The 19,450-nt window shown below is 43.3% G+C and overlaps 1 protein-coding gene and 1 pseudogene across 1 annotated transcript; one reads left to right on the top strand and one right to left on the bottom strand.

Annotated features, from left to right (window-relative positions):
• Positions 1-402: 402 nt before the first annotated feature.
• LOC137586302 (cytochrome c oxidase subunit 7C, mitochondrial-like) lies at positions 403-774 on the top strand. Its single transcript, XM_068302310.1, is given in 2 exon segments — positions 403-481; positions 483-774. Coding segments are annotated over 2 exon segments (177 nt in total). The 5' UTR covers positions 403-449; the 3' UTR covers positions 628-774.
• Positions 775-1,241: 467 nt separating this feature from the next.
• Positions 1,242-19,106, bottom strand: LOC137586322 (ragulator complex protein LAMTOR1-like; annotated as a pseudogene).
• Between the last annotated feature and the right edge of the window lie 344 nt (positions 19,107-19,450).

Below are 19,450 nucleotides of genomic sequence, written 5' to 3' on the forward strand. Positions count from 1 at the left end.
GATTGCAAGTACTGTTGGAAAGAAGGATCATTATAGTAATAACAAATCTGATGTTAAGTTTCGCGAGAAGCATAGAATGATCAACCGTATCGAAAGCCTTACTAAAGTCAGTACAAATAACATTAGTTTGACGCTTTTTACGGAAGCCATGGTGTACAAGGGTAGTCAAGTCTAAAAGCTTGGTAAGCGATGAACGACCTTTCATGAAGCCATGCTGACAAGGTGAAATAGTGGATCTGGACATATAAATAAGTAAACATTAAATTAATTCAAAAAATACTTACGTCTTTCATTGAACTCATTATTACCCAGTATTACACACCTGTAAGAGCAATACCACAATCCTCGCAGCAAGATCTAAAGTTATCCGACAAACTCTATCCATTACCATCGAGGGTCTTGCAATTTGTTGAAAATTTTTTACCTAAAAAACAAAGTTATTAAACAAAATGTTGGGCCGCAGCAGTGTAATTGCACGCAATAGCGGACCATGGTGGTGTTCCCGGCGAGAATCTGCCCTTCAGTATACAAAACAAGTACCGGGTGACCGCTTTGTTCACCATCGGCTGCGTTCTTGGCTTTGGCTCGCCGTTCTTGATTGTCAGACATCAGCTGTTGAAGAAGTAAACTGAAGGAAGGTGCTCCGGCTCCGCCTACTACATGCAAAGTCAACAAATATGCTATTTTGTCTGTTGGACCCGCTTAAATTATAAGTGTAAAGTGGAAACCCTAAATAAAGTTACCATAAAACTGTAGATAAAAAAAAAAAATAAATATTCCAAACGAAAATACAAACATCATCTTAAATTAGGTAGTCAAAAAGGAATATTAAACACAACCAAAAGAGTAAACATTTTTAATAATAAATAATTATGAAATAGTACAGATAACTGATGACCAAAGAAGTCAATTAGTTATGCAAAAACTGATGCCAAACTTTCCACCTCTGCTCCAAGTATACAAATATATTCGGTCTAGAAAACGAACCAATTACAACAAATAACTTATACAAACAAGAACGAAGATTGAATGATAAACAGCCAGTATACATAAAAAATTTCAGAATACCACACACTCATAAGGAAGAAATAAGTTGTCCAATATCTTTTCTAGTAGATATCCAGTTCTTATGATTTAAATCAAAAGACATATTGATATACTTCTTTTGGATATAAATTTTCAAAGCAATAGTTTTATGTTAGTTATACTTATGTAGGTACTAAATAAAATAATAAGGCCAGTTAACTGATTTCCCAGAGGTTACTTTATCTTAAACAAGTCGAAATTTTTGTGTTTTTCTTTTTTTTTTTAAGGGTGTTTAAGGTATACGAAATGGCACAACGACCGACTCTTTATGGTCAATCTGAATTTCTAAAACTGCTCCATGGGACTTTTCAATAAGCCATTTCATCTGATTAGTATCTTCCAGAAATATTGGTTTCGAAGCATAAAACTGATGGTTGGGAACATCTTTTAAAAGGCCTTTGACAGCGACTCCAGGATGCTGAACATTGTTCCATATCAGTTGCAGGCGCTGCGAATATAACTTGATTCTGTCTGTGTATTCTTGATGTTCCAGATTTTCGCAGTCCATGGCACTAACGCATTCTGATCATCCTTCTTGGGCTGGGACTGGAAATAATCGTTGTTTAAGTCAACAGAATTACTTCTACTCAAAGCTGGACTATGATTATCGGTGTCGGGAGATGTGTCCTCTTAGTTGGTTCTATGCCCTGTATGCCTAAGTCTTCGTTGCATTGCCAGCAAGTGCAAATTAAAGCGAGAGACAAGTCTATAAACTCATTAAAGACAAAATAGTTGAATCCTCAGTGTCTGAGTATAATAGTCGAAAAAGGTCTTACCAGCATCAGAAAAGAAACGATAGAGATTAGTAACAGACTATCGCGAAATAAACAAAAAACTATTGTCCGATAAATTCCCATTACCAAGAATAGACGATATTCTCGAACAACTTGGCAGAGCCAAACAGCAATATTGTCTGCATATCATGATGATCCTACACAGGGTGGCCATACAGGCATTACAAAAGCATTGCCTAGATTAAGAAGACACTATTATTCTAATGAAGTAAGTAAGTCGTCTCGCCGACTTGGGTATACCATACACCAAGTGAAACAAATATTTCAAATTTCGAAAACCAAATGTATGTCTATTAAATTGTTTTTACATGCTTCATACTACGTGCTATATCGCTCACTCTACAAACACACGAGCACTCTACCGCCGCCACCAGCCAATTCTGGCCTTGTGGATCGCGTAGTAAAATACGTTCATACGCATATTTTGCATGTTTCAAGTCAGATTTCAATAAAATTTGGTAGTTTGGTAGAAATAGATAAGAATAATGAGTACATCAGGTCATATATGTATATCCATTAAAAAGGACGATTGGTATATTCATCTAGCATACTTCACATACATGGTTATTCACCTTTTGAACTAGTCTTTGAGAAACATGATAAAACTGTCCCTTTTTCATCTGACACAGTAGATCCCATCTACAACATGACATGATGACTTCAATAAAGAAATAATATTTTTAAACTACAAATAGCACAAAATAGAGCAAAACTGCTTATCGAAAAATTTTAAGCATTACAAAAAGAAACATATGAAAAAAACACAAAAAAAGTATCGCTAACTGAAAGAAATACTTTTAAAAAATGATACAGGACATAAATTAGAAAACAAATACACAGGCAAATATAAAATACAGAGCATAGGTCCTAACAATAATATAGTAATAACTGATGATAAAAATAAAAAGCAAACAGTTCATTTAGATAGAATAAAAGGAATATAATAACAAAATCTATATTGATATCTAAAATAGACTACGCAATATTTATCTACGGGCACGCACCAAAATCAACGCTCAACAAGCTTAAATCTTTGTTTAACGCAGCAATACGCACATCACTTGGCGCACTACGATCAACACCTATATCAAACTTACTTTTCGAATCAAATATACCCACAAATGAACAACAACAAATATACATATTGTCACTCATCGAAGTCGGTCGTGTTTTTTTTGCGCTCTCGCTTAATTTTTGTTTTTCATTCTTTCGTGAAGCTAATTTATAATATTCAATTTAAATTCATTGCCTTACTAATTCTTAATAAATCGCTATACTCATCGCGAAGTTTGCGTCAAATTTACAAACATTTATATAAATTTATAATCAAAACTTTAACAAACGCAAATATAATTTTGTTGTTGCGCTGCTTAGTTTTTGATTCCGTTCTATCTTTTGCTCCCACCCGCGCTCTCAATTTACAGTTCATAGTTTGCTTTTGTTTGTGTGGTGTTGGTGCTCTCTATTCTTTTGTTTTCTCTTTTGATCGCGCTCGCGGCCGTTAACTTCGCGCTTGTGACAAGTTTTTGTTGTTGTGTGTTTTAATACAGATAAGTACAAATATTCTCTCTTTTTGTTTTCTCTTTCTAATTTGCATATTGCAGTTAGCTTTTGCTTTGTTTTGTATACGTCTCTCTTTACATACATACATATACAGTTTTCTTTTTATTTACATATTGATTTATAATTTGTTTTTGTATAAATCAATTATTTAATAATGTCTGTCTGTTGCAAATATAATTGCAATAATCCCAGCAAGACCAGTGAAGACTTTCTTTACTGTTGGCTGTGTGACAATGTAATGCACTTTAAATGTGCTGGTTACACAGTCAAGGTGCGGGACAGTATTGCACAGGGTGGCGGCCTTAAATGGGGCTGTGATTCGTGTCGTGGTTTGGAGCTCGAGATGCGAAGTTTTATGAAACGGACTGGGGAAGCGTTTAAAACCCTGTCAGCTGGCGTTCATAAGCTCGAAGAGGAGCTTTTGGCGATGGAGGTTCAATTCAGAAGTTCTAAACTTTTGATTGAATCTCCGACGCGCAAGAGGGCCAGGTTTCAGGGCGCGTCCCTCAGTCCGTCGGCACTTTCGTCTCTACCAGTTCCGGCTATCGACATTGACCCTATGTCACCAAATGTACAGCAGCTGATGTCGTTTAGGAGTCCGGCTTGTGTGGAGTCTCTTCCCATTTCCCCTGGAGACAGTATCCCACCTACTAACACGATATCGGTTGTAGTTTCCGAACCGTCCGGGCAAACATCCGTTTCCAGGAATATTGCCAATAAAGTAGTTACAAGAGGAGCTAGTAAAGTGCTGGCTGCTTCAGCTGCTGCCGCGTCTGCTGAAGCCGCTACAGCTGTGCCTAGTATTCCTAGTTCCCTTGTTGTAGTTCCACCCAAAAAGCAAATTTTTATTTCGAGGCTTGATCCCAATACTACTTCTGAAGAAGTCATAGCCTATATCCAGGGCAAAGTTCAATCACCAAACATTGCGGTGGAAAAGTTCCGTTTCTCATATACTCGGGACATTTCGTCCTTTAAAATAGTTGTCTCCCCAGATCTTTTTGGCCAAATATGTCATAAAGATTTTTGGCCGGAACACCTTGTTGTAAAAGAGTATACAATAAAAAAGAAGAATCGGCCTCCGATTAGTTTGCTACCTGCCTCTGTGAATAACGTTCCTTCCGGCTCGTCTGCACCTGTTGGCGAGTCAAAAAACTAATTTCGTCCCTAACTCTGGCCTATCAGAACGTATGGGGACTAAAGTCTAAACTGTCTAGACTCTATGTAGATAGTATAGCCTTTGACTTTCATATTCTTGCCTTTACTGAGACTTGGCTGAAGCCTGATATTGCTGATGCTTCAATTTTCCCCTCAAAATATTTATTATATAGACATGATCGGACTATCCGTAATGGTGGTGGCGTTTTGATCGCTGTTGACTCGGCGTTCTCGTCTCAAATTGTCCAGTCCTCCAATCAGGAGATTGAATTTGTTTGTGTTAAAATTTCGTTTAATTCATTTCTGCCTATATTACTTGTTCGTATATTCCACCACAGTCCGACTTGGCAGTATACACTCACCATTTGGAAGCTATTCAACTTATATCCTCATATCTCTCTGACAAAGACTTGCTCGTTGTTCTGGGAGATTTTAATTTACCTGAGATTGCCTGGACCCTCTCATTTGATTCTTTATTACTGTTGCCCTCCTTGTCACATTGTTTCATAGATGGTCTGCTTGAGTTGTCCCTAACTCAAATAAATCCTGTCCGGAATAGTCGTAACAGATCACTAGATCTGGTATTTGTGTTGGATTCTTCCAACTGCGATATTTCCAGGACTGATCCCTTAGTTATCCCCGAAGACAACTTTCATCCAACTCTGGATATAACCATTGACCTTCCTTTTAGTGTTATGTCTCGACATAATAACTCGATGCCTCCAACCCGATGTTTTCGAAAGACAAACTTTACTAAACTTAAAAAACTTTTGTTAACTAATGATTGGACATATCTGTATACTTGCACGGATATGGACTCGGCCATTTCTGTCTTCTATAAAACTCTTGAGTCGATCTTTGATGTTTGTGTCCCGCGTGTGACTCTATGATGGTCTGATAGACCTGCTTGGTTCTCACGTGAGTTATGTAACTTGAAGAACGTAAAATCGAGATGTTATAAAAGATTTAAAAAATCCGGTAAAGCATCGGATTTTTCCCTATATGTAGTTGCTCGATCAAATTTTATGGTGCTGAATTCACAGTGCTATAAGGATTATCTTCAGCGATGTAAACTTAGGTTTTCTCGCGATCCTAAGCAATTTTATAAATTTGTAAATGTTAAACGTAAGACATCGGTGCACCCGTCTTACTTGTCTTTCGAAAACAATAAAGCTGACAATGATCAGGCAATTGCCGACATGTTTGCTGATTTTTTCAAAACATTTTATTGCTCTTCGATTTATCAAGTAAATCAAGTAAATCCTCCTTATCCTCATCACTTGCAATCGTCTAATTGCATTTTAGACCCTGTGTTTGATGAAAGTTCGGTTCTTAGCGTGCTCAGTTCCGTCAAACCAATATATGCAACTGGCCCTGATGGAATACCAGGCTGCGTATTAAGGTTTTGCGCGGAGGCCCTATGTAAGCCAATACTTAAGTTGTTTACACTGTCCGTCTCATCTTCTGCCTTCCCGCCTATCTGGAAGGAATCATATATTATTCCTCTTCATAAAAAGGGGAAAAAGTCCGAAGCCTCCAATTATAGGGGTATTTCTAAATTGTCTGCCATACCCAAAGCATTTGAGAAAATAATAACATCTCAATTGCAGCATTTCTGTAGTTCAATCATTTCGTCATCCCAACATGGGTTTAAAAAACGTAGATCGACAACTACTAACCTATTAGAATTTACATCTCACTCAATCAAAGGGTTCAAGACTGCCGTGCAAACTGACGTCACTTATACTGACTTCAGCAAGGCCTTTGACTCCGTTAATCATACTCTGCTTCTATATAAATTAAACGCACTTGGCATCCCCAGCCTTTTGCTAGATTGGATTCTTCAATATCTTTCTAAGCGTACACAAAAGGTCCTCTTTAAGTCTTCATTTTCTAAGACCATCCAAGTGACCTCTGGAGTACCTCAGGGTAGTCATTTGGGTCCATTGCTATTCACTCTTTTTATAAATGATCTTCCATTGGTAGTGTCACATTCTCGGGTGCTTATGTACGCGGATGATGTCAAGCTTTACCTCAGTTTTAAAGACATATCATCTTCTAGCCTACTTCAATCGGATCTTAATAATCTTCAGAGTTGGTGTGAAACAAACCTATTAAACCTTAACGGCTCTAAATGTAAAGTTATGTCTTTTTATAGATGCACTCCATACTTAGCAACTTATTATCTTAACGACACTGCCTTAGAGCGGTTAGATATTATCAATGATTTAGGTGTTCTTATGGACCATAAATTAACTTTTAATCCTCATATTTCTGCTACAGTTAGTAAAGCTATGAATGTTCTTGGGTTTGTGAAACGATGGTCAAAAGAGTTTGACGATCCGTACACAACCAAAATTCTGTATACTTCTTTTATCCGTCCTATCTTAGAGTACGGATCTTGCATATGGTCACCTCAATATGAGATGCACCAAAGTAAAATTGAATCTGTTCAAAAGCAATTTCTGCTTTTTGCTCTTCGCGGTCTAAATTGGGATCGCAATGTCAATTTGCCATCATACTCCAGTAGGCTTCTTTTAATCAATCTTCCTTCTTTAATTAATCGTAGAGTAATGCTTGGTGCTATCTTTATTCATAAACTTTTAATAGGTGAAATAGACTCTCCTGAGCTATTGAACCAGTTAAACCTATCTGTACCCCGTAGACCTACTAGAAATTTTATTCCTCTATCCTTAAAACACTGTAGCTCTAACTATTCTTTGCATGAACCTTTTCGAGTCCTATGTTCTGATTACAATCTTCTGTATCCCGTAATTAGATCAGAAGCCTCTCTTTCCCTTGTGAAAACTTCTATTTTAGCACATTTAGCTCGTAATTAGCTGTAGTTAATCATATTTTTAATAGTTTGTCCGTTTTGTTTGTATTTTGACAGCGCTCTGCTTGGGCTCGCGCGAAACAGGCTATGTCCTGGTGTCGTATGGGCCACTTGAACGTACTTCGCATTGTACGCGTCAACGTCCAGACAATACAATATAACAGAGAGACCTTATTACAGCCAAGACATACAAAACATTACTTAACAGTTCAAATTCACCACTCTACAAACATATTAAGTAAAATAACAAAACTAAAATATATAAAATATCATCGACATAAGAAAAAAACCTACTGTTATGCAAAGAAAACTATATCCCTTACCTCCCGCTCCCAAACAGAGCAATAACCCCCCAATGGACTTTCCCTACTGTTATTAACACTACACTACAAAAATACAGCAAACCCAATACACCGACGAGTATTCATAGGCGGCACTTCCTTGATCTCAAGGCTAAATACAAGAATCACACATTTATATAAACAGACGTTGCAACACAACACTGCTACCTTTGCCATCACCACCGAAAAAGAAACCTTACAAAGAGGTTTACTACCGCACTTCACATCAATACTATCAGCCGAAACCATAGCCATTCTTGACGCAATTAAACTAATTCAAAGTAGAAAAGGTAACTTTGTAATTTTTTCGGATTCTCTATCATCTATAAAATCTATCGGGAACATTGACAACAACAACTTTTACCCAACATTAATTAGGAATCTGCTTACCAAATCTGCACCCAAAATAAAACTACTTTGGATCCCCAGCCATTGTGGCAATGAAGGGAACGAACTTGCCGATTCAGTAGCTAAGTCCACAATCTATAGTCCGTTACATTGCACCCCCCAACTTCAACACTAAAGACATCGACAAATTTCTTAGAAACAAAAATATTCAACAACTTAGGAATAACATTGAACACTGCAATAGATGGTACCAACGAGTCAACACTAGCCTAACAAACTCAAGACACTATCTAAAATCATTTAGCCAGAACATAATAACACGTAGAGACCAAATAAAAATAGTAAGGCTTAGACTAGGACACACACGGCTCACCCAACAAGTATATATCGACCCCAACAACATCACCCCATGCCCAAACTGTTCATGTACAAGTAACCTCACCATTACCCACATCCTTAAAGAATGCCCAGCAACCCAGCACCTTAGAAACCAAATTTTCAAAAATACCTGCCCCCTTTCCATCCTTTCAAATCCCACGCCAGAAAATACATCCCTAATAATACAATTCCTTAACCTTTCACAAATATACCATTTATTGTAATTATAAATATGTTAATATGTAAATAGCTAAATATGTAAATACGTAAATGTGTAGGTAAATATACAATTTTGTAGATATAAATGTATGTAAATACCAAGCCGAAGGCCTTAGCCGCCAGCGCTTTAGTTAATAAGCTTGTTCGTGGGGGGCGGAAGGATCCAAATGAAATACAAGGAGTTGGCGGGTGCCAATTTCTTCAGTTTGTGGTGAGCGAGTGGTGAATTAAAACGCACGAAAAACTTCGGTTAAATAAACGTAGGTTTTATTATTTATATAATATTCACAGGTAACCCGGCACACACGGAAATGGTTCGGGTTGAAAGTGATTAACAAATCGTAAAAAATGCAAGAGAACGGGTGTTCGGGTGAAAGGCTCGATTCTTAGTGATGGCGGTGCCCATTGGAAAAAATCAAGTCACTGCTCCTGGTGTGACCGTAGACGCCGAGGATCAAAAAACCCTCCTCACTCCTCACCGCTCACTGCTCTTCGCCGCTCACTGCTGTTCACCCGGTGGCGTGAACATACCGCCCCCCTTGCAACATGTTGCAATTGCCACCCTGGACATATAAAGGATGGGGGACGGCAACGTCCTGGAGCGACCCATCCGAACACGGTGCTCTGGGCTGCGGGAGTACCGCTATGACCGGGCACACAGCCTGGTTGGATGACCTCAGGATAGAGGTCTGCCCCGAGCACCACGGATACCGACGCCGGCCGATAGAAGTAGGGGTCGGCCAGGATCAGGGTGGCGAACTTCTCTCGGACCGGCGCCGCCACTTCCCGGATGGGAGTGCGGATGAGCAAGTCCTCTTCGACCCGGAATATAACGTTCCGTCGGAACGTCTTGTCGGACCTCGACTCGAGGACGGACGTACAGGCTTGGTCGACCCCGACCTTGGTCACAGCTAACCCCAGGGACCGGGCAAAGGAGAGATTGATGCGGCTCTCAGCCGCACACGCATCAAGAAGGACGCGGGTCTCGAAGGATTTCGAGCCATTGCCCAACCGGAGGACTGCGGTTGGCAGGACAGTCGTCGTCCTGGCGTGGAGCAGGGAGGATAACGAAATCTCGGGTGCGCCTTCTGGGGAAGCGGAGCGGTCGGACGATGATCGGGAACGGGGTTGTAGCGGGGGTGCAGCACGCCCGGAGGGGGGTGATCGGCTGCGACGCCGGGCGGAGGCACGTGGTCTCGGCGGTTGGTCGGCCATATGGAGCAGGGTATGGTGCCTTTGCCCGCATCGTCGGCAACCATGGCGAGTCCGACACGCGTCGGATGAATGCTCGTGTGCCAAGCAATTGGGACAATATTTATTGATGAGCACCGCCCGAAGCCGCTTTTCCCCTCGGAGGTTTAGGAAGCGCTGACACTGCCGGAGTGCATGAACCCCCCCGACAGACCCGGCATCGGTACACGTTCGTGCCCTGTGGAGCTCGTTTGCTGCGGTGGTGCGGCAGACGCGTGGGGGCCATGTCGCTATGAAAGGGCGAGCTGAATGAACTGTAACGAAAGAAATTACGTATGGGGGAGTGGATTAGTCTATGCACGGGAACGAGAAACATGCACGGAGACGAGGACATTCGGAGGAAACATAGAGGGATTAGGAGTCACGATAAGGTTCTAGACTCAGGACTCCTGCTGTCTTGCAACAGAATGAGCTTCGCTACGGGTCTTCGGATAGACCCACGCGCGGTGGTGACATCAGCCACTCGGACGAGGCCGTCAGCCCCGGGCAGAGTGCGCTCAATTCGCCCTAAGCGCCACTCGTTGGAGGGGAGATGATCTTCGGACACGATCACGAGGTCGCCGGTCTGGATGCTGCGAGTCGGTGATTTCCACTTGTTCCGTTTGTGAAGCTCCTTGAGGTACTCACTCTTCCAGCGGCGGCAGAAAGCCTGCTGGATTGCCTTTAGTCGCTGCCATCGGTTGATCAGCGACATAGGCTCGACCAGAATTTCCGGTTCCGCAATGGCTAAGAGTGGTCCTCCAATCAGGAAATGTCCCGGGCTTAGGGCCAGTAAATCCTCTGGGTCCTCACTCATGGGAGAGATTGGCCTGGAGTTTAGGCACGCTTCGATCCTACACAGGAGAGTGGAAAGTTCCTCGAAGGTGTATTTGACAGTGGACGAGGACTTGTAAAACAGGGTCTTAAAACTTTTGACCCCTGCTTCCCACAGTCCTCCCATATGGGGCGCGCTTGGCGGAATGAACTGCCAGGATAGGATGTGCTGGGGGAATGCCTTCATTATTTCAAGCTTGGTGGCGTTCAGGAACTCTTTTTCGAGCGCCTTTGAGGCCCCTACGAAGGTTTTGCCGTTGTCGGAGTAAATGCGCTGTGGGCATTGTCTCCGTGCGACAAACCGAGAGAAGGCTGCCAGAAATCTTTCAGTGGTGAGGTCGGAGGTAGCCTCGAGATGGATTGCCTTCGTGCTGAAACACACAAAGACGCAGACATAACCCTTAGTTATGAGACACGCACGCCCGGTGTAATTTTTGATCTCGAACGGCCCTGCGAAATCAATGCCCGTGTGGGTGAAGGGCCTGGAATACGTGATGCGTTCTCGAGGGAGATCACCCATCATCTGGGTCTGTAGTCGTCGACGATGAACGATGCAGACCTTGCACCCCTTGATGTGGGACTTTACCATGTTCTTTATCCGTGGGATCCAGAATTTGGTGCGCAAATACCGCACCATCAGTTGATTGCCGCCATGCAACGTGATGCGGTGGGCGAATGCGACAAGCAGGCGAGTGAAATGAGTACTATATGGGAGGAGAATAGGGTGACGTTCATCATATCGGAGGGACTCAGCGGCCCGGAGTCGTCCGCAGGAGCGGAGTAACCCATGCTGGTCGAGAAATGGGTTCAGATTGAGTAGAGTGCTGGATGATGGCAGGGGTCGCCCTTCGCCCAGGGCCCGTATCTCCGCGAGGTATTCCCGCCGCTGAGAGGTCCGAATCAAGGCGCGCTCGGCGGAAAGAAGTTCGTCATTGGTGAGGCGAACCGTGGAAGGCGTCGAAATCCTCTTGGTGGCGAAGCGTAGGATGTACGCGATGACTCGTAGAGCCCTACCATAATTCGAGAAACGTTCGCTGACGTCCTCGAGTAGGGTGGTCGCGGTGGTGTGGCACTGGACCCGTTGCTCCAGCTGGGTGTCTGGGAGTTCGTTATGGGGAGTTGGCCAATACTCGGGGGCTCTCTGGAGCCAGTCCGGCCCATGCCACCAGAGGCTGCTGGCCGATAGCTCGGCCGCGGAGACTCCACGGCTCGCCAGATCAGCGGGGTTGTCCTCGGAGCGCACATGTGACCAGCTTTGGCCACTAGTGCTTTCGGAGATCCTGGATACGCGATTGGCCACGAAGGTGGACCAACTGCACGGGGGTTTATTGAGCCAAGCCAACACGATGGTAGAGTCGGTCCAAAACTGGGAGGTTGCAGGTGGGATTGAGAGTTCAGGAACGATCGACGCCCAGAGATCGGCTAGCAGAACCGCTCCGCACAACTCTAGCCGAGGCAGCGAGACTGTTTTGACTGGAGCTACACGGGTCTTAGCCGTTAATAAATGGACGTCTACTTGATTGCCGTACCGAACCCGCACATATAGGGCCGCTCCATACGCTTTCTGTGACGCGTCACAGAAGCCATGAAGCTCCCACGAGGGCTTATCGCTGGTGTTTAGCCAACGGGGAATGCGGAGTCGACTGAGGCCTGGGTAATCCTGCAGGAATTCATGCCATTGCTGCAGCAGGAGAGGCGGCAGAACATCATCCCAGCCCAGTTCGGTAAGCCAGATTTGCTGCATGAATATCTTCGCTCGGATGACAAATGGGGCTAGCCACCCAGCGGGGTCGAAGAGCTTAGCGATATGGGACAGAACCTGCCTCTTGGAGATCGACTCCTTCAAGGGGGGGTCCGCTGCGGTGAAGAAGAAGACGTCCTCAGCAGCTTGCCATCGAATACCCAAGGTTTTTGCGGTGCTCGCGTCTTCCAGCTCGAGAAAGTCCTCTCGCAGCAGGTGCTCTCTCGGAATGGCTTGAAGTACTTCCTTCTTATTGGAAGTCCACTTCCGAAGCGGGAATCCCGCAGATTGGAGGACCGCTTGAAGCTCTCGTATGGCGAGACGAGCGTCGGCTTCAGTGTGAGCGCCGGCAAGGACATCATCAACATACATGTAGTTCCGAAGGATTTCGCTCGCCTGAGGATACATCGTTTGCACGTCTTGTGCCAGTTGTAAAAGGACTCGGATCGCCAAGAATGGCGCGCAGTTAACCCCAAACGTGACAGTTTGTAGCTCATAATCCTGAATATTGCCGCAGCGGTCTCGGTAGAGGATCCGCTGAAAGGGGGTATGCCTGGGATCGACTCGGATTTGTCGATACATCTGCGTTATGTCTGCATTGAAAACGAATTGAAAGAACCGCCATTTCAGTACCTGAAGCGTGAGGTCGGCCTGAAGAGTAGGACCGGTGTGCAAGACATCGTTGAGGCTGACGCCTTGTGTGGAGGGGCTCGACGCGTTAAATACCACGCGTACCTTAGTGGTGGTGCTATCGGGCTTAAACACCGCATGATGGGGGAGATAGAAGTTTTTCCCATCTTGAGGCGGCGTCACCCGAATCATATGACCCAATTCCTCGTACTCCTGAATAATGGCATCGTACTGCGTTTTTAGAACCGGATCCTTGAGAAGGCGTGCTTCATTCCGCAGGAATTGAGCCAGCGCGATCGGTCTTGAGTGGCCCAAGTCAACGCTATTCGGACCTTTGAACGGTAGGGACACAACATATCGGCCGTCCTTTCCCCTTTGGGTGGTCTCCTGGAAGTTCCGCTCGCAGAATGCGTCATCCTCCTTTTCCGGCTTTGCGGGAAGGTCTTCCACCTCCCAAAACTTGGTGAGGAGTACATCAAGCTTTGCTTCGGGACTAACTCGCGTCTGTGCCGCGAAAACGGATCTAGACACCGGAGGGTCAGGAGTGATAGCCCCACACAGAACCCATCCAAAGATGGTTTCTAGCCCGACAAAATCACCAATATCCTTTTTGATCCGTTCTCCGAGGATGTGGGGAAACAGGTCTACACCGATTATCATGTCAATAGGCGCGGGCTTGTTGTAGTACGGGTCAGCCAGGGGGCGATCGAGGCACTGCGTCGGAACCGTATTAAGGAATGGAGCTGTTGGAATGGCCCCTGACAATTTGGATACGACCAGGGCGGAGACCTCAATCTTGTTCAATCTGTCACACGGGGGAGACAGCATTAGCAGACACACCTTGTCGGCGCAGCCTCCATCACTCTGGCCCATGCCAGTAACCGCGGCGTCTACTGGGTAGAAGGGGGGCTGGACCATGCTGAAGACACGTTCGGAGAGAAAAGTTGAATCGGCTCCCGAGTCGATCAACGCCCGAATATGATGATCCACACCACGATGGTGCAGAGTGACAATCGCAGTGCCTAAAAGGCCTCTGCCTGGGGTAGATGCAAAATAACTTTGAGCATTTGTGAGCTGGTCGCTCGCGGACGGGCGCTCTGTGGCGCTGGATGGTGGGACTTGCGCAGCGGATGGCGAGGGCACGGACACATCACTAGGATGCAACAGCGTATGATGACGTTCCTTGCAGGTATGGCAATTATGCGCACTGGAGCAGCCCTTCACTTGATGACCGCGGGCAAAACAGTTCAGACAAAGTCCCTGCTGTCTAATGGTTTCCTGCCGCCTCTGAACAGGCATATCAAGGAACCTAGGGCAGAGCCGTATTGGGTGATTTTCCCGATGGCACAGCTTGCAAGACGCCGATTTGAGCTGAGCTTTCGCTGGAAACGCTTGGACTTTCATCGTTGCAGAGGATTTGCGGGGGCCAATGGGGATGGCTTGGACACTTGGGGCCGACTTATGTTCTTCGGTGGCATCCAGGACACGATACCGATCGGTAAGAAATTGGTTCAAATCGGACCACGTTGAGACGACAGTCTTATTGGGCACTGATTGCTCCCACAGGAGGATTGTGGCCTTCGGCAATTTACTAGTGCAGATGGCGATAAGTAGGACATCCCAATTCTCAGTACTAACACCCGAACGCTCAAGTGCGGTAAGACACCCTTGAAACGCGGTCTGCAGCTCTCGCAAGGATTTGCCCGACTCTTGTGCCACCGCGGGAATCTGAAGGAGTTGTCTGGCTTGAGTCATGACCAGCAGACGGCTGTTTTCGTACCGTGCGGTGAGGTTCTCCCACGCGGCCTGGAAACTCTCATTCGTCAGGGGGGACTTAGCCACGATGGTTCTCGCTTCCCCTCGCGTCTTGGCGTTCAAGTGATAGAGCTTCTCCACTTGTGACAAATACGGATTGGCGATATAAATGGCGGCGAACAAATCGCGGAATGTGGGCCATGCTAGGCTGTCGCCATCAAATGTCTCTACCTCACACGCAGGAACTCTATGCCCCGGTGGCCCCGACGGAGCGGTTGGCTGACGCCTAAGAGTCGTCATCTGTGCCGAGAGCTGTTCGATGCGTTCTCCGAACAACGTCCCGCATCGCACATATGCCGCGTAAGCGGATTCGTGCTTCGCCTTGATGTGGCTTATGTTTGCCAAGCTTTCCTCGTCGGCTTGGATTGTCAAGGCCTTGTGACAACGGGAGTATTCCATCTCGACAGTTGACCAAAGGGATTTGAGCTGCTCTAAGTGCATTTTAATGGAAAACAAGGGCACTTCAGAAGTTAGAGCTTCACTCTCGCGAGCTTCAAACAGAGTCAATGCGTCGCACGCTATAACGAAATCGGAAAGGGACATTCTGGAGTGTTCTCTACGCTGTTGTGATACGGATCGGGTGACGGGAGCGTCAGAACAGTGCGTCACAACAACGTGCGGAATCTGGGTCTGAGTTGAAAGCTTGGAACGACCTTTGTGTTCCCTCGAGTCTTTAACCGAGAATCTGCGACCCTCAGGTAAGCTGGACGAAGACGGACGGGACCTTGGGGATTCGCTGCGGCTGCGAACTGACGAGAACTTGCGCGAAATATCCGTACGCTTCACGGTCACCGGAGTTGTCGGAGGCCGAACCTTCTCCGGAGTTTCAGAGGGAGACGAAAGACTGTTGGACTTCGGCGCAGTCTTGGACGGCTCCGTGGACATACTCAGGGGACGACCTTACCGACGAACACCGCGTTTGTGCGCGTCCTTTTTTTTTTTGTTTTGGAAGTGAGAAGTGGACTGTATGGGGACGCAAGAACTTCCTCACTGTGCACCGCAGGATTGCGGGAGAATTTTCTCGCGTGTGGCTCGGAAACGAAGCCCCTTTAATGGGGATAGATGCGGAATAATATACGAACGCACGAATGCGGATTGAAAATTGCCGATGGGAGTACGTATAAAACAAAACACGGATGAAATATATAAATAAAGATGTATAGGATAAAAGGAAAATACGTTTTTATATAAATCTGGATCTGGATATATATGTGTGCGCAGAATGATGGCCGGAAAAAATTGTATATATAATTTATAAATATGGACGGAGATATAAATATGGGCCCGATAGTGCTGGAAAAAATATATATATATGTATTTATTTAGAAATATGGGCGGATATATATATGAGCGCAAAAGGCTGGCCGGAAAAAATATATATATAGTTTTTAAATATGAACGGATATATAAATATGGGCCCGATAGTGCTGGAAAAAATTTATATGTGTTTATTTATAAATATGGGCGGATATATATATGAGCGCAAAATACTGGCCGGAAAAACTATATATATAGTTTTTAAATATGAACGGATATATAAATATGGGCCCGATAGTGCTGGAAAAAATTTATATGTGTTTATTTATAAATATGGGCGGATATATATATGAGCGCAAAATACTGGCCGAAAAATTATATATATAATTTATAAATATGGACGGATATATAAATATGGGCCCGATAGTTCTGGAAAATATATATGTATTCATTTATAAATATGGGCGGATATAAATATGGACCCGATAGTACTGGAAAAAATATATATATTTTTTTTTATAAATATGGGCGGATGTATATGAGCGCAAAAAGTTGGCCGGAAAAATTATATAAATGATTTATAAATATGGACGGATATATAAATGTGGGCACGAAAGTGCTGGAAAAAATATATATGTATTATTTTATAAATATGGGCGGATATATAATTAGGCGAAAACGGAGAATCGAAAATAATGTGATTTGAATTTGGCGCGATTGAGCCGCCTATCGATATCACGACTCGACTCACGTGTCACCACTACTCCGAAAACAGCTGTCGGCCGCTGTTTATATATTTGGTTTTTGATTTTGTTGTTTAATTATGTTAATAATTTTTTTTTGTGGTTGTGCGGAAAAACCAAGAACAAAAGAACGCTTTTACGCACCGCGAGTGTTGTGCGCAAACCAAACAACCGATCAATGCATATGGACAGATGCTTTGATCTATGTATGTACGTACATGCATAAGTACACAGGTGAGTATATAGATGTATGCACACGCGTTGTTCACAACAACAAAAAAAAAAAACGTAAGTAATTGTAATTTAATTGGATGTGGAATTGTGTTAAATCAATGCGCGACACCGAAATGTATTATATGTTGTGGATATGTACATACAGTCTGTCAAGAAACACTTTACACAGTGGAAAAAAGCTCAATTTTTTGACTTTACGTAAAAAAATAAGGAGTTTTGTTTAATTTAACTAATTTTTTTCAATGGTTAACTGTTTAATAGGTATTTTTAAATCAAATTATAAAAAACAGAAACAAAAACAATAAGGGTGAAACTTAAAAAACAACAAAAACTTAGATTACACATATTTGACACTGTCAAGAAACTCTTTACACACTTCATATATCTTGTTCTAAATTTAAAATGTAAAACTAACTATAGCTAATTTTTAAAAACTTAGTATTTCGTATGGCCCCCCTTAGCATTATGTACATGTAGAAGTCTTCTTTTCATAGAGTTGACCAAGTTTTGAATATAATCTAGGGGTATCTTCTGCCACCCTTCCATGTATGTATGTGCAATGTATGACTATGTAAGCATATATGTATGTACGTATGTAAGCAAGTGCACCGGTATCCAAAGACGCGCGTGAGGAAATTAATTTCGCACCGAATTCGAACGCGCAAGAAATCGCGATGCATACGTTAAGTGCTATTTTAAAAAGAATATTTTTTTTTTTTTTTTGCCTTTTGTGTCGTGGTAAATGTGCGAAGGGATTATATACACTGCGCGACAACCGATTAGCACACCCTGTTACCTCTCAGAGAAAAAAAATAACCAGTAACTGTAAATCTCTATCATGCTCTTTATATTTTTCTATCATTCTTCTGCATTTGTACTTAGTATAAAAGCAAATAGCATGCTCTGGAAGTTTACCATTAGTTAGTCTTAATTTTTTTCTTAGAAATAGATGAAAAAGTCATGCCTTTTTTCTGCGACAGCCGATTAGCACACTTCCCTTTTAATGTGGATTTTTGTGTGAAAGCTGTCGGATTTCACTACTTAAAGAGATTTATTATTTAATTTGATCAATTTTGAATTGAATAAATCGAAATTACTTAATTATGGGAAAAGCAAAGCAGTTAGATGAGGCAGAAAAAGGTCGAATAAAGGCTTACATAGACTGTGGACTTTCAATCTCAAAAATATCGAAAAATATTAAGCGCAGCCGTAAAGTTATTACCTCATTTTTGAAAAACGGGCACTCTTATGGGAAAAACATGAAAGGTCGGCCTTCTTCAGTAATAACAGAGGCTGACAAGCGACTGATTCTGAGGAACGCGTCTAACTCACGAGACTCTGCGGCTAAAATCAAGCAAAAATCTGGTGTTAAGTCGAGTGTGCGGACTGTGCAACGCATTATTAAAAACGCGAAATACATAAAACGCCTTAAATTAAAAAAAAAAAACCACCTCTAAATGCAAATAGAAAGATTAAGCGGCTTGAATTTTGTCGATCGAATATGACCTGGACTAAGGAGTGGCGACTTGTTGTCTTTTCGAATGAGAAAAAATTTAATTTAGAGGGTCCGGATGGCTATTCTTACTACTTTCACGATCTTAGAAAGGAAGAGCTTGTTTTAGAACGATTGCACAGCTGTGCTGGTGGTGTCATGGTGTGGGGAGCAATTATCTATTATGGAACCATAGAACTTCAATTTTTGACAAGTCGAATGAATGCCACAGCATACAATGGGGTATTGCAAACGGCTTTTCCTGCTATAAAGGAAATTTTTGGACCCTTGATGTGGAAATTTCAGCAGGATAACGCACCTATTCATACGTCCAGAGTTGTAAAGTCGTGGATTGGGCGTCAAAACGTACCTTTGCTAAATTGGCCCCCATACTCGCCTGATCTGAACATTATTGAAAACGTTTGGGGATGGCTGGCACGAAAAGTATACGTATCAGGAAGGCAATATACAACTGAAATAAAGCTAATAGAAGGTATTAAAAATGCCTGGAGCACCATTTCATTAAACTACATTCAACAATTGTATGACTCTTTACCCAAAAGGATGTATGAGGTCATACTTAACCGTGGTGGCACAACACATTATTAATTTTGTTTATAAATAAGGTAAAACAGATTGAATTAACAATAAAAAATTTTGTGATGCGGTTCGAAGCCCATTTTTCTACATATTTCGACATTTGTGAGTGAGTGTGCTAATCGGTTGTCGCAAAAATTTAAGTCGGTTTTTTATA

Source organism: Drosophila tropicalis, unplaced genomic scaffold (genome assembly GCF_018151085.1).
Source record: "Drosophila tropicalis isolate 14030-0801.00 unplaced genomic scaffold, ASM1815108v1 contig_979, whole genome shotgun sequence".
NCBI classification, from domain to species: Eukaryota; Metazoa; Arthropoda; class Insecta; order Diptera; family Drosophilidae; genus Drosophila; species Drosophila tropicalis.